Source organism: Lissotriton helveticus, chromosome 7 (assembly GCF_964261635.1).
Source record: "Lissotriton helveticus chromosome 7, aLisHel1.1, whole genome shotgun sequence".
NCBI lineage: Eukaryota > Metazoa > Chordata > Amphibia > Caudata > Salamandridae > Lissotriton > Lissotriton helveticus.
Window position 1 is genome coordinate 821,923,694 of NC_136068.1, and position 27,897 is coordinate 821,951,590.

The window sequence follows — 27,897 nt, forward strand, 5'->3', positions numbered from 1 at the left end:
CCGGGCTGATGAGAGGTGTTACCTCGAAACCGGGCCGGTCCTCGGATGCTTGTTTCCGTTCTGGGAAGGACATGGCTTTTGTAGTTCGGACTGGACTGTTCCCATGGGGCACAGGGTCAGCGCTGATTTGCATATCGCCATTGTCTAACCCAGGGTGGTGTGGAGTAGAAAAACGATGGATTTGGGCCCAGATCTTTTGACTGGGGTGAATGTGTGACATTGATCCACATTCTGTCCATCACTGTTGTGTTTGCAATTACCGCTCTAAGTGTACTGGGGATGCTCAGACGTGAGTCCCAGGCACTCCACACCACTGGATTCAAGCTAGCCGGGCTGATGAGAGGTGTTACCTCGAAACCGGGCCGGTCCTCGGATGCTTGTTTCCGTTCTGGGAAGGACATGGCTTTTGTAGTTCGGACTGGACTGTTCCCATGGGGCACAGGGTCAGCGCTGATTTGCATATCGCCATTGTCTAACCCAGGGTGGTGTGGAGTGGAAAAACGATGGATTTGGGCCCAGATCTTTTGACTGGGGTGAATGTGTGACATTGATCCACATTCTGTCCATCACTGTTGTGTTTGCAATTACCGCTCTAAGTGTACTGGGGATGCTCAGACGTGAGTCCCAGGCACTCCACACCACTGGATTCAAGCTAGCCGGGCTGATGAGAGGTGTTACCTCGAAACCGGGCCGGTCCTCGGATGCTTGTTTCCGTTCTGGGAAGGACATGGCTTTTGTAGTTCGGACTGGACTGTTCCCATGGGGCACAGGGTCAGCGCTGATTTGCATATCGCCATTGTCTAACCCAGGGTGGTGTGGAGTGGAAAAACGATGGATTTGGGCCCAGATCTTTTGACTGGGGTGAATGTGTGACATTGATCCACATTCTGTCCATCACTGTTGTGTTTGCAATTACCGCTCTAAGTGTACTGGGGATGCTCAGACGTGAGTCCCAGGCACTCCACACCACTGGATTCAAGCTAGCCGGGCTGATGAGAGGTGTTACCTCGAAACCGGGCCGGTCCTCGGATGCTTGTTTCCATTCTGGGAAGGACATGGCTTTTGTAGTTCGGACTGGACTGTTCCCATGGGGCACAGGGTCAGCGCTGATTTGCATATCGCCATTGTCTAACCCAGGGTGGTGTGGAGTGGAAAAACGATGGATTTGGGCCCAGATCTTTTGACTGGGGTGAATGTGTGACATTGATCCACATTCTGTCCATCACTGTTGTGTTTGCAATTACCGCTCTAAGTGTACTGGGGATGCTCAGACGTGAGTCCCAGGCACTCCACACCACTGGATTCAAGCTAGCCGGGCTGATGAGAGGTGTTACCTCGAAACCGGGCCGGTCCTCGGATGCTTGTTTCCGTTCTGGGAAGGACATGGCTTTTGTAGTTCGGACTGGACTGTTCCCATGGGGCACAGGGTCAGCGCTGATTTGCATATCGCCATTGTCTAACCCAGGGTGGTGTGGATTGGAAAAACGATGGATTTGGGCCCAGATCTTTTGACTGGGGTGAATGTGTGACATTGATCCACATTCTGTCCATCACTGTTGTGTTTGCAATTACTGATTAGAGAAGGAACATTGTGAAACAAGTCTCTCAGAGAAGGGGGGCTCAAGCGTGATGCAAGGTCACAACGTGGCAATGTCAAGTGCCGACACGCCCACGAGTCCAGTCTGGGTGGGCGGGGCCTAAAGGAGACAGGGCGGTCACCAACCCCACTTCCAAAAGAAAACCCACAACAATAGATCTCGCAAGCGATCAGCGCATGCGCTGCATCGCTAGGCGAGACCTAAAAAACAAGAAGTGCCCCACCCAATCTTTCACACATACAGGCACATACTCTCTCTACTGTGCATGCACATGCTTGCCCAAAACACACACAAAACATACACATGCACCCGCGCAAACACACACAGATATCTCTAGACCTGGCACCAGGGATATATTATACATTGGGCGCACTGTTCCTGTTTTCACTGCAGCATTTCTATAACTAGGTGTACGAGGGACAAACAAGGACAGTGCACTGTGTTACAGATAATTGGCGGAAGTGGATATGGCTCTTTGAAGCAGACATCTTTCACTGTGCAGGTGTCATGAGGTTACTTTACAAAGGGGTACAGAGATCCCACTGAGTAACTGCACCCGCCTGTAGGGGAATTCTTCGTGATCTATGTGACCCCCTTTTGCCCTTTGCAGGGGTCACCCTCAAAGAATGCAATGACTGTGCCCTTCCTGAAAACCTCTGTGCCCCTGCACCTGTGTCTATCATATGGCACGGATGCAGAGGAAAATGGATTCGCTTATTAGAAAGGGGCCAACCCGTATGCGAATGAGAGAACACCCCATTAGAATCGCGCTAATGCTTTTATTGTGCCACAATTTCTATTATAGAGCGTCCGTGGAAGCTTCTGCGACCCCTTCTGTAATAGCACAGTGCCCTAGGGCACAGAAAGTGGGCTCACATGCCCATTGTGTCTCTGGAGCAATTTATGTAATGCGGCCCTAGATGTTGTCACACACTTACACCCCCGCCTCAACAGTCGTCACTCATATCAAGTAATTGTTTTTACTCGCATCTCTTTAGAAATATTTGGCTAACGATGTGCATTTGCCAGAAAATGGTTGAGGCTTGATATTTCTGCTTTCGAAACACAACTGTTGCCATCTCTCTAGATTATTAAAACATCATCGCCGCCAACAAGAAAAGTATTTATTATTAGACAAGGAAAGTAACATACCCTTTTAGGATCAATGGAAATCGGCTGAATTAATGTTGATGAGCTCTGTCGTACTGCATTGCTGCTTGTTTCCTTCAGTGAGGACCCAATTGTCAGTGAAACACTGGTCGTTTTTCTCTTCATCCTTTAAGAAAGGAAAGAAACCAGAAACAATCAGAGGACAAGATGTAAATCACGTAAGTTATAGTGTACTACATGTTGGTTACTGAGTGCATAAACATGTTTTTGTCTTTCTTGCTTTCTCTCTATACCTCGTTCACTGTCTAGTTCACCCTTTCTTTATCTTTATATTGTTGTTAACTCCTTTCTCCCAAATCCTCTCTCCATCCACCTCTCTTTCAACCTGATTAGCCCTCCTCTCTTTGAGTCCCACTTTTGATCTACTGTACTATGTTTTTTTTCACCATGGTCTGCAAGGTGGGAGCAGGGTGAAGTGGAAAGATAATGTGGGGCTTGCTTCAACTGGGGGGGGGGGGATAGAGAAGGATTTTTCTGCTCCCCATGCTGTGCAGTGTACGGGCAGGTGGGGAATTAGCGCAGCACCTGGGCACAGCCACTGCAGCTCCACCTGAAAATCTGGGTCCAGTATCTCCAGGTCCAGAATTATCTGAAATGGAGTGTGGGGAAAAATAATTGTGGACTCGGAGAGCGTGAGAAACCCATAGTTGCTTGGTGCGTTGGCCCCACCTCCAGGGATACCGCTCCGGGCAGCTCATGTGCTGCATAACAGTCAATGAACTTGATGGAGCTGCCTTTTTCTGATTCCTTCAAACTCATATAGTTCATAAGAAATGACCATATATATTGTGTACGTAGGCTGGTAATTGTCTTTGTTTCCCGTGCTTGTCTGTAGAAGTCCATAGTCAGCCGAAAACCTATTCTTTAATAATTGAACTCATGATAATTATTGAGCTTTTTCGTCCAATCATACAAAAAAGAGAAATATATGCCTAGCCACTACAGTAAGATCAGAAATTCTCCTTAATTGCATTTTAGGTTTATCTCAATGAGCGCCTCTTACAGGATTCATTTGGCCAAACCAGCTTAAAGATACGAGTCCAAAGTGGCTGAGGTCATGCAAGGTGAATTGACGGCTTTGCTGTTGATAGAGGGTCGGGAGAGTTATGTAAGCATCAGGCTTCAAAAACAGAGGTTAGCTCTTGCACCATGTAATGCTCTATTTACTATTTTCCTTTTTGGCATAACTAGAAACTAAAGTTATATCACATCTAAAACAGGTCTTAGCTTTGTGTAAAAAGAAATGCACTACATCTGCCTGAAAGTAACAAGTTACTGATATCAAAGTAGGTCATTACAAAGACTTATTGCACATGACCGTTTGTCTGCAGACAGAAATATAATTACGGCTAATTAAAGTCTGCTAGATTGGCACAGTACAATAATAAAAAAAATGATTAAATAATTTGTTTTTTCTATTTACTTGGTCATGCGCTGCAAAAGGCTTTCATTCAATTTGAAACCGAACATCAAACATAACTGAAATTGTCAACATCATAAACATCAAATGAAAACTTTGGGTGGAAAATTAAAACTCATACTATTCATTATTGAAGGCTTCAGATGAAAGTCACATTGCTGAAACTTCAGAAAACATATTAGTCTTGTCTGTTGACTTAATATGATCTAGCAGGAGATTTATTTAATTGCCTGCGAGAGTGCATGTAAGTAATAGAAAAAATACAAAAAGGGGCTATGGTGAAACCTATTTCAACCCAAAGAAATATTTTCTGTTTATTGCTATGCTGCAAATTCATTGGCTGTATGGTAGATCAGTCTGCCTAAAGAAAGCTTCCCAATGCAAAATATTGATAGTAAAGCATCGATGAACTTCAAAAGAGGCTCTATGTTCTGAAGAGTAGCAGCAGCTGCCTAGCCTGGGATCCAGCACGAGCTGGAGCCAAGCTGCTAAAGGCCCAATAGCTTCTGCCAAGATGCAGTTGGGTGCATGGTTTTAGTTTGAGAGACTGGTGTATAACACTGAGCATTTCCCCCTAAACTTATGACTGTGTATGTCCTAGAGAATTCTGAATGTTCAATAGAGATACATAGTCAATGACACACTAGCTGCTAATGGATGGCACATCAGGTGTAAGTCCATCGATCAGCATAAGGATTGGGTCATTGGGTAGTCTGTGCAGAAGTCTGTTTTTCAGTTGTGGCTTCTGGCTGATTCCTGGTGGCTGTCATTTGGGCTACATAAGGCATGCAGCTTCTGCAGAAATGTTGGGAGAGGACCATGATGCTTGCTGTATTGTGCTGGCTACCTAGCTTTGACTGCAAACTCCCATTCAGTGGCAGGGAGAGAAAAGCCACCATACCCGTTTGGGCATGTAGGTCAGATTAAATATTCTTGCACAGCAGACCCAGATCTTCCCCACAACAGCCTATGGGTTACCACACAGCTGACTCTCCTCCCCCACCTCTTGATGCAGACAGCAGAGCTAACAGCACTAATTGAAGCCCTTACCCAGTGTAGCATCCAGCTACAAATAACTACAGACACAATTATGGGTATTACTGGAGCTTTATTATCACGCAGCCAGTCCCTCTCCTGTCCCTACTCTATCTGTCCTTCCCTTGTCAGTCCCCTCCTCTTCCTGTCCACCCCTGGCTCCACCCATAACCACTAGCCTGCTAACTTCATAACATCTCCCCCTTTTGTAACAAAACAAACAAACATGCTGACTTCTCAGTCCATTTCTTCAATAAGTCTTTTGGGTGGACGTGTGTCGCGATGAGGTCGTGGTGACCTGGCTCTCGGACTAGAATTGTTCAGTGTCTCACTGGCCAGACCAGTGTTCTCACGACTAGCTGAATGTGGTTCTTCTGAACTGGGAGTGTCCATCTCACTCATCACGGTTCCAGTGGTATCTTGTGATAGCTTCTTGAAATGCGAGATGTTTCTCGTGACTCGCCGATGTTCCGATTCCGCAGTCAGCATTGTTCCTTTCTTTTTCGTGATTAGCAAAGGTTCATCCTTGAATAGGCAGCCGGTTTTCCTCTGCTGTTCTTGCTTGACGAGAACATGGTCCCCTTCATGTAAAGACAGTGACCTTGCTCTTCTCCGGCGGTCTGCATATAACTTCATTCTGTCTTTATTGCGCTTGTCGGTTATCATCATCTCTTGATGGTCTCGTGCGGGCGATGCGGCTCGCAAAGCCCCTTCCCACGTTGGAATGCGATTCCTCATGGGACGTCCTAGCATGAGGGTCGCCGGGGACTGCCCAGTCGTTGCGTGAGGAGTTGTCCTGTAAGCTCGGAGGACCTCGTTGAGAGCCACTTGTAGATCTTTGCCCTCCGCTGTAGCATGTTGAAAAGTCTTTTTAAGGGTGGCCATGAATCTCTCGATTGTTCCATTGGCCTGTGGCCAGAGGGGTGTGATCCTGCGATGATGAAAATCCAGGTGTTTCGCAAATGCTGCGAAGTCTTGCCCATTAAAAGGGGGTCCGTTGTCCGTTTTCAACTTCGTGGGAACTCCCCATGTGGCGAAGACTTCATCAAGTACTTTGATAGTACTAGAGGCGTTTGTGGATGGTACAAAGTATGCCATGGGATAGCGAGAATGCTCATCAATGATGGCCAGCACATATTTGCCCGATGACAGGGGTCCATAGAAATCAATGGCGATTTCTTGCCATACTCCAGGTGGCAAAGTGGTCATGTGTAGCGGTGCTGGAGGATCACTCTTGCTGGTGAGCTGACAGAGGTGACAGTCCTTCAAGGTAGCTTCTACCAGTTGATCGAGATACGGAAACCATACTCGTTCCCGTAGCGCACATTTAGTCGACACAATCCCCCGATGCCCTTCATGTGCAAGGGCAACCACTCCTTGCCTTAGTTGAGTGGGGATCACAATCCGCTGGTCTCTCAGTAGTATGCCATCAGTGGTGGCTGACAGTTCACCACAGACATGCCGGAAGGCTTGCATTTCTCGTTTGACAATGGGATCAGTCTCTTCCTCCTGAGGGTCATGTCTCCACCTGTTGTTTCGAACCCTGCGAAGGACTTTCTGTAGTACAATGTCTTGAGCCGTTCTCTCCCGGATGGTATCCATGGGGATAGCTGGGGGTAGGGCTTGGTCAGTCACAAAATGTATGTATTCTTCCGCGATGGATGACTTGGAAACTGATGATGCAAGTGGGTGCCGAGACATATAATCAGCCGGGTTCTCCGATTTGCCAGGCTTGTGGATAATGGTGAATGTGTATTCCTGTAGCCTTAGGCCCCATCTTTCAATCCATGGGGGCATCTTGGATCGTGGGTTTCCGTAAATGGTGACAAGGGCCTGATGGTCTGTGATTAAAGTGAAATGTTTGCCGTATATGAAGACATGAAAATGTTCACATGCCCACACAACGGCAAGGCTTTCCTTCTCGGGCTGCGAGTAAGCTCTCTCCGTGTCAGTCAGACTGCGGCTCGCATATGCAATGATACGACGCTGATCTGAGTCATTGTTATACTGGGCCAGGATGGCTCCGAGTCCAACAGGGCTGGCATCCACAGTTATCTCAGTCTTTCTTTGCGGGTTGAAATATGACAAGTGATCTGCAGACTCAACCGCTTTCTTGATTTCCTTGAAGGATTGCTCACATTGCGGAGTCCACTCAAACGGTTGACCTTGTTTGGTCAAGATGCGGAGGGGATGACTGATCGTCGCATAGTCCCTGATGTAGCGAGCACAGTAAGTAGCCATGCCTAAGAACGATCTGAGTTCACTGACGTCCTGAGGACTCTTGGTGTTGTTCAGGGTCATAATCTTGTCAGGATCAGGTTTCATGCCAGCGCTTGAGAAAATATGGCCAAAGAATTTCAGTGTGTTCTGGTGAAACTCGCATTTCTCTTTGTTTAGAGTCAGGTTCGCCTCCAATAACGCATGACAAACATGATTGAGTGCGATATCGTGTTCTCGTAGATCAGACCCATATACAAGAATGTCATCGCTATAGTTAAGTGTGTTGGGAATGTTTTGGATGACTTGCCGAAATGCTTCCTGAAATATTTCGGCCGCGGAGGAAACTCCAAAACTCAGTCTCTTATATCTGAACAACCCCAGATGGGTTGCGAATGTGGTGATTACTTTGACCTTACATCTAGTTCTAGCTGATGGTAACCTTTATTTAAATCCAACTTGGAAAACACGGTTGCACCATTGAGGGCGGAAATCATATCGCTCAAATGGGGTCCCGGATGTCGTTCTCTTTCGATTGCAGTATTGGGCAGGCGCATGTCCACACAGAGTCTAACTTTGTTGGCCGTGCCCTTCTTGGGTACTAGAACTACTGGGGACACCCACGGTGTCGGACCATCCGTGCGCTCAATGATGTCAGCAGCTAACAGATCCTGGAGTTCTCCCTCAACAGCAGTCTGAAGGTGGAACGGTACCCTTCGAGGATGTTGAGCGATGGGTCTAACTTGTTCATTGATATGTAATCGCACTTGGCAGTCTTTTAATTTGCCTAATCCTTGAAACAGTCTAGGAAATTGACGGGTCACATCCTGGTTGCTGCTAACTTTGAAGAGGATTTCCACTAGGTGAAGACGTTCAGCTGTCGGAAGGCTCAACAGGCAGTCTGCTTCTGGGCCCTTGATGACATGGATGACCGCTGATATGGTTGTGTCCTCATGTTTGAGGGTCGTCGAAAACTTCCCAAGGCAGGGAAGTGGCTTCTTTGCCATCCACGTGAAGACTCTCACTGGTGCAAATGTTAGAGGAGGACGTGGACTCATTCTTTCATATTCGGTGACCGGAATATAGTTCAAGGATGCACCGGAGTCCAATACAAACTTTGTGTTATGATTGCCAACTGTGATGTCCAAACGAGGATATGTTTTCAGTTGGTCCGGATCTGCAGCTAGGTTCAGGTATTCAATGGTGTATGTTGAGTCTCTGGATGAGGGTCTCCATTCCTTGGATGGTGACCTCCGTTCCCACCTGGACCTCCGTGACTCTCTGCTGGAATGTGACGACCCAGAGGACTGCTCAGTCTGTTCTTGGACAGCTCGCGCATGGTGCCTCCGAGTGTCAGACCGGGATACTCTCGAAGTACTGTTTCGTGTGTCAGACTGAGATGTCCTTGTTGTACCACTTCGTCTCTCCTTGTTGTATTCCCCACACATCGCTTCAAAGTGATTAGTTCGACCGCACTTTCGACATCTCTGGCCCATGGCAGGGCAACTATCTACATGGGGGTAATCATACCCGCATCTGTAACATTTCCTCACTCTCTCTGGTTTTCGCTCTTTCTTCCACGGCTCTCGCCGCTGGTATCTTGACTGGTCTTGACGAGAGGGCGGGCGTGATCTCCACTGTCTGTCTCTCGAACTCCTTCGACTGTCACTTTTGGCATGGACTCGTCGCACTTGTTCCAGACTCCCTTTGTGCCCCGTTTCGATATCAGCGGCATACTCCTCGGCCTGATCATAGACTCGTGTCATCTCCTCTATGTCGTCCAGGCTATGTTCTTTTCTCAATAGTCGCCTCCTCAGTTGATCGGAGTGACATCCGTCTATTATTTGTGACTTTATTGCAGCATCTGTTGAGAAGTTATCAAATTCACAATGTTTGGCTAGTCTCCGCAGGCGCATCATGAAGGCACTCATGGGTTCTTCTTTCCCTTGACGAGCCGAGTGGAATGTATGGCGCTCGTAGTCTACGTTTTTCTTGTGAAGAAATCTTTTGTTCAATGCGTCACGCACTTTGTCATAGGTGTCCGCCTCAGCAGCAGGAAGGTCTTTGATTATTTTGACTATTTCCCGCCCTACCAGGTTGCGCAGGGCAATCAACTTCTTCTTGTCCACAGTCACTTCCGACCCCTCGATGTAGTCTTCAAATTCTTCCAGCCATTCTTGCCATCTGGGACCCATGCTTCCCCCAGTGGTCACTTTGAGAGGTTCAGGTGCTCGCAGGTGTGACCCACCTGCAACATTGGGCTTGACATCGCCTGGTTGCGGTGGATTGGCTTCATCATCAGACACCATGTTGTCCGATGTGTGTCCCGCTTCCTATTTGTCTCTATTGAATGTTCGCTTGGGTGTGACGTCCAGTGCTTGTTTATGTCTGTGCCAGCCTCACTTGGTCTCACCAATGCTTTGTCTTTTTTTTTTTCTTTTTCAATGCTTGTTTACTAACCAATGCTTGTTTGACTCTGCGCGCCAATGCTTGGTTTATTCTTTGTGCCTGACTTTAAAATGGCCGCTCCATGAACATCAAGGGGTCTGTCCCGAAGAGCGCCTGACTCCAAGATGGCCGCCGTTACTGCAGTCACACACGAGGCTTGCTCTCCTGATTCAGTCACTCTAGACTCACCGGCCAGCAAATTCAGGGCAGCACACTTCAGGATTCACTTTCCTTTGGTCACCACAGCTACCAGGTGAGGTTGGGGTGGGCTCCCGCCTTACTTTTCGCGTTCCCGCACTTTTCCCGCGATGGCTTGCCGACTCTCACGCATCACGCGTGAGATTTTCACCGTCGGCCGGGATTCAGGTCCGGACTTCCCGGCACTCGGTCGCTCTCAGTGAAGGGTCTTCGTGGACGTCGTCCTCGATGCTGGGGCACTTCTCCCTCGATCTGGGGTGCGCAGCAGGGTCGGAGTAGGCTCCCGATCTCTGCACTGCCAGGACTCACTTTTAGCACACGCTTCTGGTGGGGTCGCGCGTCGGCGCGATCGGTTTCTTTCTGCTCGAGCAGTTCAGCGCTCGAGTCTACAAGCCCTCTCAGCTCCCTCACGGTACTCGTAGCGGCAGGGTCACTTGCTGCTGGCTCCTTCTCCTTCACCAGCAGCTCGCAATACTCGGCAGCGTTTTCTTCCACGGTGCCTGGGACAGGGTGTCTCAGTCTGGTTCTGCAGGCAGTGGGTTTGGTCATCCCACCCTCGTCGCCAGTCGTAGCATCCAGCTACAAATAACTACAGACACAATTATGGGTATTACTGGAGCTTTATTATCACGCAGCCAGTCCCTCTCCTGTCCCTACTCTATCTGTCCTTCCCTTGTCAGTCCCCTCCTCTTCCTGTCCACAACTGGCTACACCCATAACCACTAGCCTGCTAACTTCATAACACCCAGAGCTCAGGGAGAACAGTAACAATCTACTCTGACTCTCCATACGTCACCACCACCGTGCACTTAAGCTTTGGGAGGTGGAAAAGCCAGCGGTTCCTAAAATCAGATGGCACCTCGTTGCACACTGGGACCTCCTGCAATTACTGATAGATGCACAAACTTTACCAAAGATCACAGCTGTGGTGAAGTGAGCTGCCCATACAGGGGGCAAAGAGTTTGTGTCCCGCAGGAATGCATTATAAGGCTGGATGGCGAAGAGAGCAGCATATGGAAAGCTGTGTGAGACTCACATATTGACATTGACGCAAAGTGAGGAGACCAAAATAATGGTGTTCTTTCAGTTAGACCTATTGTTATCTTGACTCACCTCTAAGCTTCAGATGTTTTCGGATGGGGGCTAGATCCAGCAACAAAGCTTGATGTATTACTCCAGAAATAGCGAGAGAGCGAGATTATGAATGCCCCAATTCTCTGTGTTTTCCAGTACTCTAGTACATATCAGGAGACTCTGAGACTCCTTTGATTCAGTAACTTCATTTTTGTGAGCTTTGGTGTGGTTTCTTTCACTGCTGGAGTTATCGGTCTATCACCTCACTGTTAGTTTGTTTTTCCCAAATTGGTTCTGGATCCAGTAAATAATGACTTGATTTTTCTGGGTCATCTGATGCTGGTTGTTTGGTGAACTTCATGCCATCTTGGGAATTCAGTAGAATTATTGTCTGTCAACAGGGTGTCTTTGGCTCGATCAACTCAATTAAGTTACTGAAATTTCAATGTGGTGTCTGAGGGAATCATTGATCCATTATTCACCTCTACAGTTGCAACATTGAACTGCTTTGTGCATTGAAAACTGAATGTCAATGCCTTTAGGCCAGCCCCTTACAAAGTTTATATGTCGATTCTTTGGTGGTTAACCGTTTACTGGTCTAAGTTCCTCTTTGTTTGATCCATTTAAACTTTACTTCTAGGCTCAGGTATTTATATCAGGGATATCATGTTGGTTCCCAATGTTCTGTTTATCAGTGGTCTGAAAATGTACCACTTACCTTTTGATGATACAATTGCTAGCCAAGTTAACAATGCTGGGGGTGCTTCCGATCTTTTGGTAGATTCATCAAGTGACTGATTTGAATATGAGCAGTGGCATTTCCATCCAAAAGAATGGTTTCTATTTTTTTTTTAATTAAATTCTTTATTCGTGATTGGACATACAAGGCAGCGTAATCTATAACCATCATACATTTAACAATCACGGTTTTCTCTTTTCATCCCAACAGCAGGTAAAACAGAAATGATCTCCCACCAACAGTTCGGATCCATGCAATCTCTATAACTGTATTATGACCGCTCAGCGTGTAACATTTCTCAGCTATCCATGGGCATCTTGCTAGAGAGCATCTTAACTCATACAAAGTATTGAAGGAGTAGACCTGCACCCTCCCGCTCCCACCCCAACTATCCCACCCCTAACCCTCCCCTCTCCTGAGCGCAAATGCCTCACTTTGGTACAATTCTCCTGGCTACAATACTGACCACTCCAATGCAGTAATAATACATAAACATATACATCAACCCGGCCTTTGCATGATCAATCCCCAAATGTACGTTCCTAATGCGTACCTTGCGGTCCATCTCCCTGAGACAGCGCCGGGTCTAGGCCATCTAAGTCCAGCAGCATAACCTCCCAATCCATTGCCATAGGGTGATTCCGCCTCCCAGTTTCCTCCTCTCTCCTAAGGGTGACACGCTCAGCCTGGCCCCATTTCGCTACATCTCTCTTCCATGTCTCCACGCTAGGCGCCCTAGGGGATTTCCATCTCATTATGAGCCCTCTAATCGCCAAGATGAGGGCCTGGTCTATACATTTCTGTTTGGCTTTCAATGCTTTAGGGCGGTGGCGAGCTCCCACTAAGCAATATAAAGCGGTTTCTTGTACCTGCATGTGTGTAACCTCCCTTAGTGTCTGACATACTTCCCCCCAGTATCTCCTCAATAGCGGGCATGCCCAAATCATATGGAGAAGGCCCGCCTCATCTGCGTGGCACCTAGGGCAACAATGGGGGGAGTCCGGGAACATCCGATGGATCCTCTTTGGGGTCAGGTACGCTCTATGAAGAACCATGTTCTGAATAAAGTTAAATTTCACATTCCGTGAGACTCTTCTAGGATGTTCGAGTATCATCTGCCACATATTATCCGCTATCTCCTCGCCAGTCTCCTGTGCCCAATGTCCCGTAATGTAGTGAGGGATATCGCTGCGTGTAGTCTGATTCCGGTATATAACCATCTCACCAAGTGTCCCCCAGTCCCCATAAAAAACATCAGGTGTACTAACTCATGTCTAGGTGGTTGAGTGTGTTGCGGGGCCCAAGTTGTTTTAATATAGTGGGACACTGTGGCATGCAACAAGTATTGTCTGTCAGAAGTCCCTGTGATTTGTACAAAGGTGTCATAGTCCAGGAGGGCGTCGTCCCCAAAGAAACTCCCGATCTCCACAATCCCGTTCTCCGTCCAATGGCGTAGTGTCTGTTTTGTAAGTCTCCCCTGTGGTGTTGGGATGCCCAATAAAGGGATATTCCCAGCATAGGGTGTTACTGGCGCCGTGTACGCTAGTGCCTTCTTCCAGCAAATGAGGGCCGTGCGAAGCAGTGGGTGACACGTCTGTGGCAGTTTACTTTTTGGCACCAATAGGCTGTGCAATTCTCCTCGATCCAGTCGCTCGGACGTAAGTCCAATTTCATGCAGATTCCTACCCGCCAGCCAGTATGACAACCACTGGAGCTGGCTGGCGTAATAGTATCCTCGGAAATCTGGGACTCCTAGGCCTCCAAGTCTGGTGTCAAGCTGGAGTTTGCGAAGACTTATCCGTCTTTGACCCGTCCCCCATATAAGTGTGGTCAGCAGAGTGTTTATCGTGTTAAATACCTGTTGTGGAAGACAGACCGGTAGGTTAACAAAAAAATATAACAGGCGGGGGAGCATGACCATCTTGGCTATCGCGATGCGACCCATGACGGACAGAGGCAATGAGGTCCAAAACCCTATGCTGCTGCGGAGACCAGTAATAGCTCTCATGATATTGCCATCTATTTGGTCCTCCGTCGTCCTATATATTCGAACCCCCAGTATTTAAAGGTGGATTGCGCCACCGGGATCTGATAGGCTCCGAGGGGTATGGAAGGAGGGTGAGGTGCTTCCCAGAAATAAAATCCAATCGATTTGTCTGGGTTTATAGCCAAACCCGACACCATTTCGAACCTGCGAAAGGTGTCATACAATTGCGTATGGTCCGCTTCCAGGTCTCGGAGGTATATCAACATGTCGTCCGCGTATACGGAAAGTAGATGGCAGGTCCCTGCCACCGGGATGCCAAATCTCTCAGTGTGCATCCTCAAGGCAATGGCCAGGGGCTCGAGCGCCAGAACAAACAGCATCGGGGACAGAGGGCAGCCCTGCCGAGTGCCGCTATGCACTGGGTATTCTGCCGAGACATATCGCCCGGTTCGTGCCCGGGCGGTGGGATCGGTGTATAACAACCGGATCCACCGTAATAAAGGGGCAGGGAAGCCGAAGCGAGTCAGAGCTTCAAACATAAAGGGCCAGGAGAGGGAATCAAATGCCTGCTTTAGGTCTAGTGCAACGCACCCAACCCGGTACAAGTCCTGTGGCGATGCTGCCATTAGAGCATGCAGGCGTCTCGTATTCAGAGAGGTATTACGCCCCGGAAGGAATCCACATTGGTCGCGGTGAATAAGGGCAGGCAGGTGAGGCTGAATCCGCAAGGCGATGGCTGTGCTCAATATTTTATATTCCGTAGACAGCATGGATAAGGGTCTATAATTTGCCAGTTCCAGAACATCCCTACCCGGTTTAGGTATGGAGATCACCAGGGCTTGAATGGTGGACTTTGGTAAGTGCCCTTCCTCAAACGCTCTCCTATAGATCTTTTCTAGGACCGACACCAAGGTCTCAGCATATGTCGAGTAAAACTCTACCAGTAATCCATCCATACCCGGCGTCTTATTCCTATTTAAGTGTTTAATCGCAGCGCGTATCTCATGTTGCGAGATAGGCCCCTCAAGTGCCTTCTTCGTAGCTGCCGTTAAGGATGGGAAGGGGAGATCGCACAGAAACTCAGCTATCTGCTCAGAGCCCTCGGAACCCATAGGAGCATAAAGTGTCTGCAGGTGGTCGTGAAAGGCCTGATTAATTTTGGATTGATTGTGTTCTAGAGAACCCCTCGGGTTATGTATTTGGGTGATTGTCGGTGGGTCAGGTCTATCCCGCACCAATCTGGCCAGGAGAGCCCCGGAGCGGTCTGCTTCAGTGTGTTGTCTCCGCAGATACTCCTTGTAGTCTATATTCCGTAATGACTCTAACGTTTCTGCGTGATCTATTTATAATGCCTGCAGTTCCTGTTTTCTATCCGGGTCTACACTCGCCTCCCGTTCAATCCCCTTGAGTCGTTCCTCCACCTCGCACAATTTCTTGTGTATTTCTTGTCTGGCCCCGCCAATTGACTTATCGCTACTCCTCTCACTACTACCTTCATCGCATCCCACACTACTAGATTAGAGGAAGCGGAGTCCCAATTATCTTCCAGGTAGTTTGTCAAGGCGTCCGCTAAGGTCGCCCAAAATGGTCCGTCCTCTAGGAGACGTGGGTTAAGTCTCCAGGTTGATACCGGGGTCGCTACCCTACCCCAGTGGAGGGTGATCGCCAAGGGCCTGTGGTCCGAAAAAGTTTTCGCCAGATACTCGGACGAACCCACCGTTGTGACTCGAGCCCTGGAGCACAGAAATCGGTCTATGCGGGTGTGTAGATCATGCACCGGGGAGTAGAAGGAATATTCCTTATAGGAGGGGTGAAGCGCTCGCTAGACGTCATTTAGCCCCCAGCCCTCTGCCCACGTTGTAAATATGTCAGTCAGTCTTGTAGCTCCGGAAGCTCGAAGGGGGGGTGCGATCTGTCCAGGCCCAGATCCAGTACAGCATTCCAATCCCCCCCAAGTATCCAGGGGATTCCTGCCCAGTCTGTTAACTCCCTCCCAACCTTATGGAAGAATATGTCTTGTTCATAATTCGGGGCGTATATGCTGCCCAGAATGATCAGTGTGCCATCTAGGGTGCCATTGACTAGGATGTACCTGCCCTGATCTTCCATCCTCCTTTCCAGCTCTACGAAAGGTGTCCCGTGGCGGACCCAAATGGTCGCCCCTCTAGAAAAAGCAGAGTATGACGTGGAATAGATAGTGCCCCTCCACTTTTTCCTCAGCTTTTGCGCCTCTGTTGCCGTGAGGTGTGACTCTTGTATAAAGGCTATCTGTGTCTGCTGTCTGAGGAGGAAGGAGTGAACTCTATGTCGTTTTTGCACCGCTCCCTGACCCCGCATGTTCCAGGTTATGAGATTGTAAGACCCAGCCCTCTCAGCCATGATCATCCGTCGTCAGATTGGTCAGTGTCAGTGATCGTGTACCAGGATCCCATAAAGTAAGCGCCCAGGAGAATACATACCCCAACATTGTTAACAGAAACAGAACTAACTCGGCACAGCCGTTTAACCCAGCTGAGCCCAACATGAGCAAATGTAACAGAAAAGTCCAAAGTCTTGTGCTTTCGCTATTGGGGGGGCTGCGAAGCACACACACGTTCATGGTGTTGTTGTCATCAGGCGTTGTCGGCTCAACGGCCGCCCAGCCAGGGAGTATCGCTTATCAAGGATACAAAAGCAGTTTCGAAACGGTTGCCACGGGGCAATCAGTGAGCCTCTCTCAGCACCTTATATAAGCGACCCCTGTATGCATCTACTAGGTACCAGGGTGGGCGCTCGGTGATACCACCCAAGTATCAGCAGGTCCCGTGAAGGTGTCCCACCCCAGAAACACAGAACCGCTCAAAATTAAGACAGGGTCTACACAGTATGATATCATAAAAGGATACAATGAAGTGCATCGAAAGATACGTTACTATGATACTTCAGCCAGCTGGTCAATTATCCATAAGTTCGTCCGCAGCTCGGGGAGTGACCGTGGGGAATAGGATTACACTGCTCTCCGAGTCCGAATGTATTGTACCGTCCTCCGAGTTTGTGGTTATTTTTGTTGCATCTTCCCTAAAATTACCAGCCATCGACAAAGCCCCGAGCTGTTCCTTCGTCTGTTGTGTCCGGGATGGGCCCTGTCGGTTCCTCTTCTTCCCGGCTCCCGGGGACCTTCGGGCTTCTTGGTCCGAACCTACATTCGAATTGTCAGTAGCCGCCGCTTGGGAGTCGTCTTGGCTGCCATCGATGCCCATCACCTCCAGCCATTCGTCAGCATCCGAAGGGCTCTCGAAGAAGTGAGTTTTCCGTCCATGAATGACTTTTAGGCGGGCAAGGAAGAGTAGCGCGTATTTCAACTGCTCCTTCCTGAGTTTCCTCTTCACCTCCAGGTACGACGCACGCCGCTTCTGCACCATGTTTGTATAGTCCGGGTAGAGGGACACCCTCTGGTTCTCAAAGTGGATGGTGGACTTCTCTCTGGCCCTCTGTAGAAGGATATCCCTATCCCTGTAATTCAGGATACGGACTATCAATGGGCGCGGTGGGCGACCCGGTCTAGGCTGTCCAGACAGGATCCTGTGCGCACGTTCAACGCAGAAGTGTGGGGATAGCCCTTCTGGTGCCATCTGGTCGCGGAGCCAATGTTCCATAAAGTCCGCAGCCTGCACCCCCTTACATCGTTCCGGCAGGCCTATCACCCGTATATTATTACGGCGATTGCGCCCTTCCGCATCCTCCACCCTGTCCATCAGGGAAGTGACCTGGCTTTGCAGCTCCTGTATTGAGGTAGTATGTTCCGCCACAGTTGGTGTAAGATCTGCCACCGCCAGACCGTGATCCCTGACTGTCTCCGCCAGTTTGGCGTGGTCGTCCGGCGCGATCAGTCCCTCAGCGTCTGGCAGAGCAGAACCCGGGGGGCGGGGGGAAAGCGTCGGCCCCAGTGTTCATCGCCGCGGGTCCAGGTCTCGATCCGCGGCCGACCGCCGCTCGACAAAAATGGCGCCGACAGGGGCTCCGGAGCGCCTCCCAGGGTACCCGCGGTCAGCCCGGCATACGCTCTCCCCTCAGCCCGTTACCTACAAACAGGATCCAACGCAGTGTGTATGCGGGGGGGAGCTCCGGCGCTATGGCTCACCGCAGTTATTGCAGGCTCCGGGACACTCCGCAGCTATCCAGTGGCCGACCGCAGGACTTCCGGCAGGTTGCCGCCTCCACTCTACGTCCCGGCATCAACAGCCCACTGCGCCCAGGAGGCCCCGTCCTCCCTCGGCCAGAATACAGGCCAGTTATCACTGGAACCGGGCCCAAGGCATTAGCCCAGCTCCGTCTGTCCTCGCCCGGCAGTTTGCACTCCGGATATTGCCCGCAGCTCCCCTTCACCAGGATTTATCCCTTGGCCGGGCCCGGAGCTCTAACAAACGCCGTCTGCCATCGTGGCTGTTCGGCCACACACCCCCCCAATGGTTTCTATTTATGTTAATAGACATACAAAATTAAAATCTACTTAGAACTTATATTCAAGTTTCTTTTGTAGAGTGAAGTAGTAAAATTACTCAATTAGTATGTAGGAAAAACTGACATGTTCATACCTCTTACAGCCCCCTGCTTCTGATTTAATACATGGAGGATTCTGTTTCATTCTCTCCCATTATTTTGACACAGCAGTGTAGACTGTCGAGCAGGCATGAACTGGTGTGTCTATTTTTGGAACTTATTGTGCCTGGGTTGAAGTGGCATGTGGCTCTTTTTCCTATCGGGAGGCAAGAGGGTATATGAAAGGAAGCAGATTGGTCTTATGAATCCACATTTAGGACCTTTATCACAAATATGAGTCTTTTGTTGCACTGGATGTGATTAACGTTCTGTACACTAGTCAAAAAAAGCATTCAGGCTTGTAATGCAGAATCTCGTTCTCCAGCAAGTGAGGTGGTTTAGAATCTATTAAAGTAATGGTGACGGATATTACCTCACTTTTGCCCTTCCCTTGCAGAGCATGTTTTTAGCTTGCTTGCAGACTTTGGATAGGTGACTGATTGGTGGAGACTGCCAAGGTGGTTTGGAGTCTGTTCTTCAGGGAACTAAAGCTTCAATAGGAAATGATGTTGCATATTGCTGCATCAGAGGGTCTTATTTAAAGTATGGCCGGCTGTACTACAGTCCACCAGATCAGCAGAGGGATGTGTTCAATACACCCTCAAAGTGTTTGCTTTTTAAAAACAAACTCCCAAAGCACGAGTTTGCTGTTGCAAAATAAAATATGAATGGTCCTTAGTATTGGGAGTTTTTTCCCCAACGCATTGGGTGGAGGGGGGTCATTAATCCTATTTCCTGTTTGAAACTGTAATTTTTAGGTCGAGTCTAGGCAGTGTTTATGCTCTGTCTGTAAGACCTGCTGCTTGCAATTGGGTCACTCCTGCGTTGCTTTTATTTCCTGGCTTCTTATTGGTTGGCACTCATGATACATCACTTCCGGTTTTAGGTAAGGAGCACCGGCCAACTACAGTTTCCTTACACTTGTAGGTGTTATGTGTTCCTTTGGGGACTACTAGTTTACTTTATTTCCTGCTAGTTTTACTGTGTGGTGGGAGTGCCCGTTAACAGTAGTTTGCGCTATTTATTTATTTCTACATGGTGCCCGATTTACAGGCCGATGCATGCATAACTTGTATGAATTCGGGCGCTGCGCTTTATATTTAGAACGGTGCCCGCATTTATGTTTTTTTGCGCTGCGAGCATAACTAGTATGTATTAGGGCACCACGCTTTATATTTAGCATGCCGCCCGCTTTTATACTTTTTTTTCATTACTATGGCGCCCACTTCACGGGCTGCCACACTCATACATTTTATGTAGACGGGTGCCGTGCTTTATTTCACCATGGCACCCATTTTCATGTTTATGGGCTCCATAGCCTTTCCCTGGTTAGTGTCCTGCTGCAGACAGACTCTTTGGTGCCAGTGCTAATGTGACCAATACAGGACCACAGCATTTCTCGGAGGGTTACACTATGCCGTTACCTTTATGGCTTTATGATGTGGAAAATTTGTTATTTTCCGCACACAGCAAGTGCAGATCTGTCAACCGCAGGAACATCTTCCCCACTGGGGCTTCACAATGAAGGCTTCCTGGCCAGCTACATGCATTTGCCTGGTGTCTTACCGCTATTATGTCTCCACAGTTTAAAAAATGTTGCAATTTAGGATTGTGCGAAAAATATAAATAAGGTAACTGAACATTTGCAACTAAGAAACACCTTTTGGTGAAGTGTTTTAACATAAAAATGGCGTCTTGCACGGCAAATAGCCTTTCAGCTGCAACCTCTTTGGTTCTTGGTTGTCTAACTGTCCGCTCTCTTTGGTCAGTGTTAGCCCGGAACAGAGGTAAGTGTGGGCAGAAGGCGGTTGTCACTTCTACCCACACCCACATCGGCTGACAAGCACATTCAATCAGCAGAAAAACTCCTGACATTCAAGCAGACCTCCGGCTGAAGGCGCACAATCCATCAGACAGACTCTCTTAAACACAAGCAAATGACCAAAACCCTAATGGTGTTGCACATTCCCTTGCAGACACATAACTAGAGTTTAAATCAACGATGCAAACACTCCCTTCACAGAGATATAGCACCCCCTGCGGGCAGACACCGGGACACATTCTGCAAACACATACCTACCTACAGACACCAGTACCCATGCTCACTCTGCGTGCACTCTCACATAAATTCTGATAAATGCATTGCTTCTGAGACCCAGCCCAGGCGCACCAGCCACATAACAGAGAGGGCTTTAAAACGAGGACCCTGCCGGTTCAGGCCCACAGGTGACAGACACCTTGGGGGCAGAAGTGGGGAGGAGAGGTGTCCTATACTTTCAGCGATATACTATCTGTGGGTGACATGCACCACTCTTGCACACGACGGCTGCCGCTAAAGCACATGTGGTGAAGGCAAACATCCGAGACCTGAGATTCTTTTATAACATTTTCCAGCTTTTTGCAGTAATTTAGGGAATGTCTGCCCCAAAGAAATCACATTTTAATCTCTGTGCTCCGGTCTTGGGAGATGTCTATTTCAGACCCACACAAGTTCGGTTTGTAGTGCTTGGAGTAGAAGCACAACCCCAACTCTTGGAGCAGTGTGGCTTCATGTACACAAAGGTAATCAAGGAGCAGAAGTAAAAAATGTTTAAGGCGTGTGCGGTGAATGCCAGGCTTTGCATCAGATGTGCTCAAGTTTATGACTGAAGGCACGTGCTTCACCCGCCTTTAAGCTGTTCTAGGACAAAAAAACAAGCATTTGCAATGCAATAGGTCTCGCATTTGCGAGAGTTTGAGCTATTGGCATTGTAAATGACAATGCTTTTAATTTATGTATTTTGAAAACCTGTAAGCGGTGCATAAACACGCACTTTGAACTTATAGTCGTTGCTTACGAGAAGCAAGGCTGGGAGTAATTGCGCCTCTCTTACTGCCAGTCTTCCTTCTCATAAGCAAGGACTATAAGTACAAAGTGTGTGTTTACGCACCGCTTGCAGTTTTTCAAATCATAGATATAAAAGGCATTATCATTTACAATGCGAATAGCTCAAACTCTCAAATGCTTGTTATTGTTGGAGCCAATGCAGGGTCCACAATCAGAAACATTCTTCCATGATTTTTGCAGAGCACCCTGTCTGCCAAACTCTAAATACAGTCCTTAATGTCTTTTCTTCTGAAGTAGTAAAAGAGCTCATGTCATGTTGGCCATGCATTTAAACTCCTTACTCACTCTAGTGATGGAAAGTTGATTGCAGCAAATTGAATTTCATGCATGACAATAACACATTGCAATCTAAAGCTAAGGAAACGTTGTGTTTAAGGTATGCAGGCATTTGACATTGGCAGGGAATTGGAAAATGGTTACAAGACTAATGAAAAAATAGAATAGAAAGGCCAGCCAGCAGACAGATATTTGAAATAGGGCACAGAGCACATCTACATGACAGTCATTGTTCAAGGATATCCTTTTCAGTGCTTGGCAGCAGTTGGAGTTACGCACCACCACATCAACGGGACAGTTGTCATCAACAAACCATGAACAGCTTGCATAGCTTTGACTGTTGAAAACAGCTGAGGCATACGCACAACTGCACAGTGTGATGCAATGGTCACTGTGAACTCAGTACATTTCTAAGTTGGACACTGACAGTGCAGAGGGGACGACAACGTAATCCAAGAGAAGTAACAACAAGATGGCGATAGATGAAGGGGGGGGTGCTCTGTGATACTGAGGTATGAGGGAAATAAAAGACACACAGTGGCAGCAATTGGGGAGGTTTCCAGGACAAGGAACAAAGTGACCTTTAGCAGAATGTGACAGAAAGGGTCACATAATGAGGTTGGAAAGAAGTACATGGGAGCTAGCAAACAGAATCTTGGCAGGCAAGTGGCAAGAGCTGAGCAATAGTAGGCTTGAGATGTGAGAGAGGCACAGGGCAGAGTTGCAAGCATCTCAGTCTCCTTCAGACATGGACAGCTCATTGCCAGATATTCAGGGTTATTTGTCTGGATGACTTTAAACATAGTAGAATACACCTTAGAGACAGATGTATGAGCAAATGTGCCCAATTAGAGGGGGGTAATATATTCACACTTCCCTGGAATCTGGTTTAATTAAGCTGCTGAATGAACACGTCTTCAGATGGGTTGGGCTAGATTCTGTAAGCAGTGCATTGCCCCTAAAGATATAAGAAAGGATGAGGCCCTGAGGCATGAAGTGGAAGATGGTAGGTAGGAGGAAAGGCATGATTGCGCAGACTTTGTTAGAACCATGCATTCTGTGCCTTCTTAATGCGGCAACAAAAATATGGCTTATCTATAAACCAGGTGGTTTGTCCCCACAAGACAGACAAGTGTAAACCCATCCTAGTGTGGTACTGAAAATTCTGACCCGTGCCATAAACAACGACGTATCATGACGATTTTGATATCAGCAGACCGAGAATGACTAGTAGACTATGCACAAACATTTTCGTTATGTTCGAGTGACGAAATCATCCTGTAATCATAGTTTTCGTCCTGAACCCTCGGTTCCATTTTGTGTATGGCAGCCATTTTGTGTGTTGCCCTCACATAGGTCGATGACTAAGGCCAAAAACGAGTCTGAAGGACACATACACCTTTGCTGACTCCTGCACGACCTGAGCAAGCTGACTCCACTGACCAAGGCAAAACCTGTTCGGTCAGTTCCTCTCCCAGTGGCCGATCGAGATAGTATCAAGGCACAACATGCCATAAACCTTTCATCGCACACGAACCATGCCTAATCTTACACACACCTGTCCCTGTTTCTTTCTTTATGACTTGCTTCACGAGGAGGAGGTGCCCGTTTTTATTGGGGGTCCGTCGATATCTGATGAAAATACTGGGCCTGGCCGGGTAATTGATTGTGGGCTGGACGAACTGAAATATGGGCTTGTCATCATGACTCTGCTTTTTCTTTGTAGTGAAAATATGTGAATGGTCAACTGTAAATTAAGGAATGTTTGCCTAAAGCATAATATTTTGTATAAAAGGGATGGCTAGCTTTGTAAGTTTGAGCAGTCTCCTGAGAATATACACCGTGTTGTACTTCTAGGATACCTGTTACTGGCTGCAGCCAATAAATTCGATCTTTGACTTCACCTAGAAGACTCTGTGTTTCTGTAGTCTGAAACAGGAAGGACTCGAAGTCTTAGGGTGTTGTCCCTGGCACCGCTGGGTTCCGAAAAACCCAGTACTTCATTTGGCGCCCAACGTGGGGCGATTTCAGCGGTACCGGTCCAAGCCAGAGGTTCGTGAGGAGCTTCGTGTGAAAATTCTGGAGGAAGGCCGCCACTTCATCGACCCCTGCATGTCGACGTGGTCCGAAAGTCTTTGCTGCGAGGTTCCCCGCTTCCCGACGGCTACGAAGGACTGCTGCCCTGACTATCGCCCTGTTTTGGACCCTTGATGATTTGTAGAGCGAAACGATAGACGAGTCTTCTGGTGACGTCATCGATACCTCAGTTAAGTATAAGTGGAGCGTCTCCCAGTCCTTAGTTTGGTTCTTAGTTTGGGTATCCCCTTGGGATCTTTGATTTGGAACTTGCAAGTACCAAAGCCGAGGGACTCGTGTATTCACGAGACTATCGTATTCGATAATCCTTTGAAGTTTGAAGCTAGACTAGAGAGCGAAGATGCCTGGTCTTAGCAGACTTATTTGTTTTGTCTTGGTTGTAATAGGGATTCCCGATTGGAGGACTCGTGTCCGGTTCCTCCGATTGGAACTCCAACCTATGAATTGTATATGAAACATGGAGTAGGCCCCATCACATACAATGAAGTATGGATCCGATACACCAGAAAGAATGGTGTTTTAAAATGGGCCCAATATGGTAGCTTTGACACGGAAATCTTAGATAATCTGGAGGTTAAACTTTTTAAGAAGAAAGCCCGGCCGGCGATGTTTGACTCTTTCCGCCTATGGCGAAAGGAAGCCAAACAGAAAAAAATTAAATTAGCAAAAAGAAATAAAAGAGAAAAGGGTATTTCGATAATGCAAGCTGCTATGCAGTTTAAAGATAACGAAGAAGAACAGATGAGTGAGCAGTTGCACAGGCAACGTAAAATGGTGGTCGATAAATGCTACCCTGCTTTGCCGCTTCTCCAGCAAGATGCAGCGAAGGAACTTGAAAAAGATCCTTTAATGGCTCATTTATTGAGTTCACCACCCCCTTATGCGCAGAGTGCTACAGCACCTCCGCAACCTCTAGTTGTGCAACCCCCGGTTGTTGTGCCTCCTGCTCCTCCACAACCGCCAGCACCTCTCCAGCTGGCTCCCACTCTTCTGGCCCAGCCTTCTCAAGGGCCACTGACTATGCTACCTGCTCCGCTACCTGCTCCGCCTTCAACTTCTGTAACCACTCCACCTGTTCTTACTACCTCTGCTACTGTTCCTACGTTGATATTTTCTCAGTCTGCTTTATCTCCCGTCCTGTCGACTTCTCCTTCTGTTCGACAGAGAATGACCGACACCGTTGCTAGTCCTATATTTCCTCTCTTTGGTGTGACCCCTGATTCGGAGCGTAAACAATTGCGTAGTCAACTGCCTGACTCTCGAGAAAGAGAAATGTTTGACCGTATGGCGCGTAAATGGGTTACCGACCCCACAAGGTATGAGTTAGAGTCTGTTATGGATGTCTTCCGACAATGGGAAGCACCGAAGCAGAGATATGTTTTTGAGAAAATGTGTGCTTTTCTTTGTGAAGAAATGGAGGACAATGATTTGGAATCCAATCCGCCTGAGTTGTGCCGTGTACGGTTCGAGTTTGCGAAGGGCACGATTGTGGGTTCTGAGGTTGAGAAGGCGGTTGCGACATTGTTATCGTTTAGGAGCGAAGCTATTTCCCAGCAGTTGTTCGAGCCTGATTTGTCTGTTAGAAAGAAGGTGAGACAATATCCCATGAGAGAAGTTCCCCCACAATGGAGAGAAGGGAACCCAACTGCTAATCCAGCCAGTCCGCCACATTTTCAGCGTGTTTGGGTACATGTTCCATGGAAACGAGCTGAAGTTTTGGCTCTTAAACAGACATTGCCTGATCCCCGTAAAAATCCTGCAGGGTATTACAAGGAACTGTCACAGACCGCAAGCTCTTGCATTATGAATTTAGCTGATATAGACATGTTGTTTGGAAATGTTGTTCCACAACCCTTATGGGGAAAGATTCGTCATGCGGATCATGATCAGGAGTTAGGTGACTCATGGGCTAATATTAGTGCTGCAGACGAAAGACAAGTTGGTGGTGCTCAACCCGAGCCTTTAGTAGCAGACCTCCCTGGTAGGATTATTAATTACATGAAGACTTTAATGCCTGCGATGCGTGTGAATTGGGACAAGTTGTCTGCGTGTAAGCAGAAGAAATATGAAACAGTGTCTGATTTCTTCACCAGGTTTGAAGAGATGTTTGTCGACCACAGTGGTCAAGATATGAGTACAGAAGGTGGTCAACGGTTGTTCGTTGACAAGTTTGTGCATAATTTGTTACCCGAGTTATGTAAGAAATTGAAGGATTCAGAAAGTTCTTGGGCCGTTTCCTCTTCAGCACAGATATTGGCTACTGCACAGTATTATGAAAACCGAGATAAAGATGAGAAGGATAGGGCGGACAAGAAAACTAAAGAGTTAAAGATGAAGGTTCTTTTACAGCCGGCGTATCCGCCACGTGGTGGTGAAAGTAACTATAACCTCAACAGTTTCAGAGAAACTCGCAAAGGTTCGAGCCTTCTCAACCACGTTTTCCTGTAGGCCCTAATCAGTGTTCATATTGTAAAGAAGAGGGTCATTTCAAGTATAGTTGTCCTATTTTGTTACAACGTATGAATGGTGTTTCTAGCGCAAGAGGTCGAGGTGTCTCACAAGCTCACAGAGGTAGAGGACGTGGAAATTTCCCCCAAAACGCGCGTTCCTTTCCGCCTCAAAATTCAATGAATAGCTTTGATCAGCAGCATAACGCGTCTGGTAGGACCACTCAGTCCTATGCTGATGACTACTATGCAGAAGATGAGAATATGGAAGGTAATGATTGCTAGGACAGCCATGGACAAAGAGAGGGAGTTGTTTCAGTTCCAGTAGATCAGAATGGACCTTATGTTGAGGTGATTACATCAGGTGTGTCAGAACCTTTTCTGTTGGATACTGGTGCTACAAAGAGTTCTATTATGCACTCAAAACTCCCTGGCGCACCTTTGTCTGGCGAAATGAATGTTTCAGTAGGTTTCTCTGGCGCCCCGGTTAGGAACCCGATTTCTAGTCCTATGCCCCTCTCTGTTGGACCTTGCGAATTCGAAGCACCCCTTATTCTGACAACAGGTTGTGGTGAAAACCTGTTGGGATTGGATCTGTTGAAAAGATTGTATGTGACTTTGTACTGTTCTCCTTCGGGAGTACAACTTACACTGGGTAAGAAAGTGGTCTCTCCAATGTATTTGTCGAAGGATAAGCTCCCGACAGAATTGTCGTTTCTTCCCGATATTCTTTGGGCTACTGGTCCTAATGATGTGGGTCTCTTGGAGGTACCGCCATATGTTGTGACTTTGAAAGCCAATGTTAAAATGCCGCGCATTGCCCAATACAAGATTTCTAGCGAAGGTAAAAAAGCGTTGCTAGCGATCATTTACGATCTGATCGGAAAAGATGTGATTGAAGAGACAAGAGGCAATGTTTGCAATAGTCCTGTTCTGCCTGTTCTGAAGCGTACTGATCCTTCTCAGCCACCTGTTTACAGATTTGTGATTGATCTTAGAGAGGTGAATAAAATCGTTGTGCCACAATTTCCAGTTGTCCCTGATATAACTGCCCTATTGACTATGGTTCCAGCTTCCGCGACCTGGTTTTCGGTGATTGACTTGAAGAATGCTTTCTTCAGCATCCCGATTGCCGAGGAGAGTAGGGATATTTTCGGCTTCAGTTTAGGAGGACGAAGCTTCCGCTTCAAACGCGCTCCCCAGGGCTACTGTGAAAGTCCATCGATATATAGTCAGGCTTTAAAAACACAGCTTGATACGATTGTTCTACCTGATGGCGCTACCCTTTTTCAGTACGTTGATGATTTGCTTGTTGCTGCAGATACTGAGGAAATTTGTAAAGAAGCCACGTTGTCGTTGTTGCGTCATTTGTCTGATTTACATCACAAAGTGTCTCTTTCCAAATTGCAATATTGTCGACAAGAAGTGACCTACTTAGGTCATCTCTTATCGAAGGAGGGAAGGAAACTGACCCCAGAAAGAATTCAGGCAATAGCAAAATTGAGTGTGCCAAAGACACAGAGAGAAGTCCGTGCTTTCTTGGGTATTACATCATATTGCAGACAATGGATACCGAATTTTTCTTTGTTGGCCAAACCTTTGGTAGCATTAACTTGTAAAGATACACCGAATCCCCTTCCATGGTCTGAAGAGTGTCAGAAAAGTTTTTCCGAATTGCGCGATGCATTATGTTCGGCTCCTGTGTTGGGTACCCCCGACTACAGTA

The 27,897-nt window shown here is 47.7% G+C and overlaps 1 protein-coding gene across 2 annotated transcripts in view; it reads right to left on the reverse strand.

Moving 5' to 3' along the window:
- The window catches only part of MYOT (myotilin), a 673,370-nt gene that overhangs the window by 588,338 nt on the left and 57,135 nt on the right, over positions 1–27,897 (reverse strand). For both annotated transcript variants that reach the window (XM_078653296.1, XM_078653297.1), the window contains exon 3: positions 2,751–2,874. In XM_078653296.1, coding sequence (XP_078509422.1) covers positions 2,751–2,874 — 124 coding nt within the window. The remainder of the gene's footprint in view (positions 1–2,750; positions 2,875–27,897) is intronic.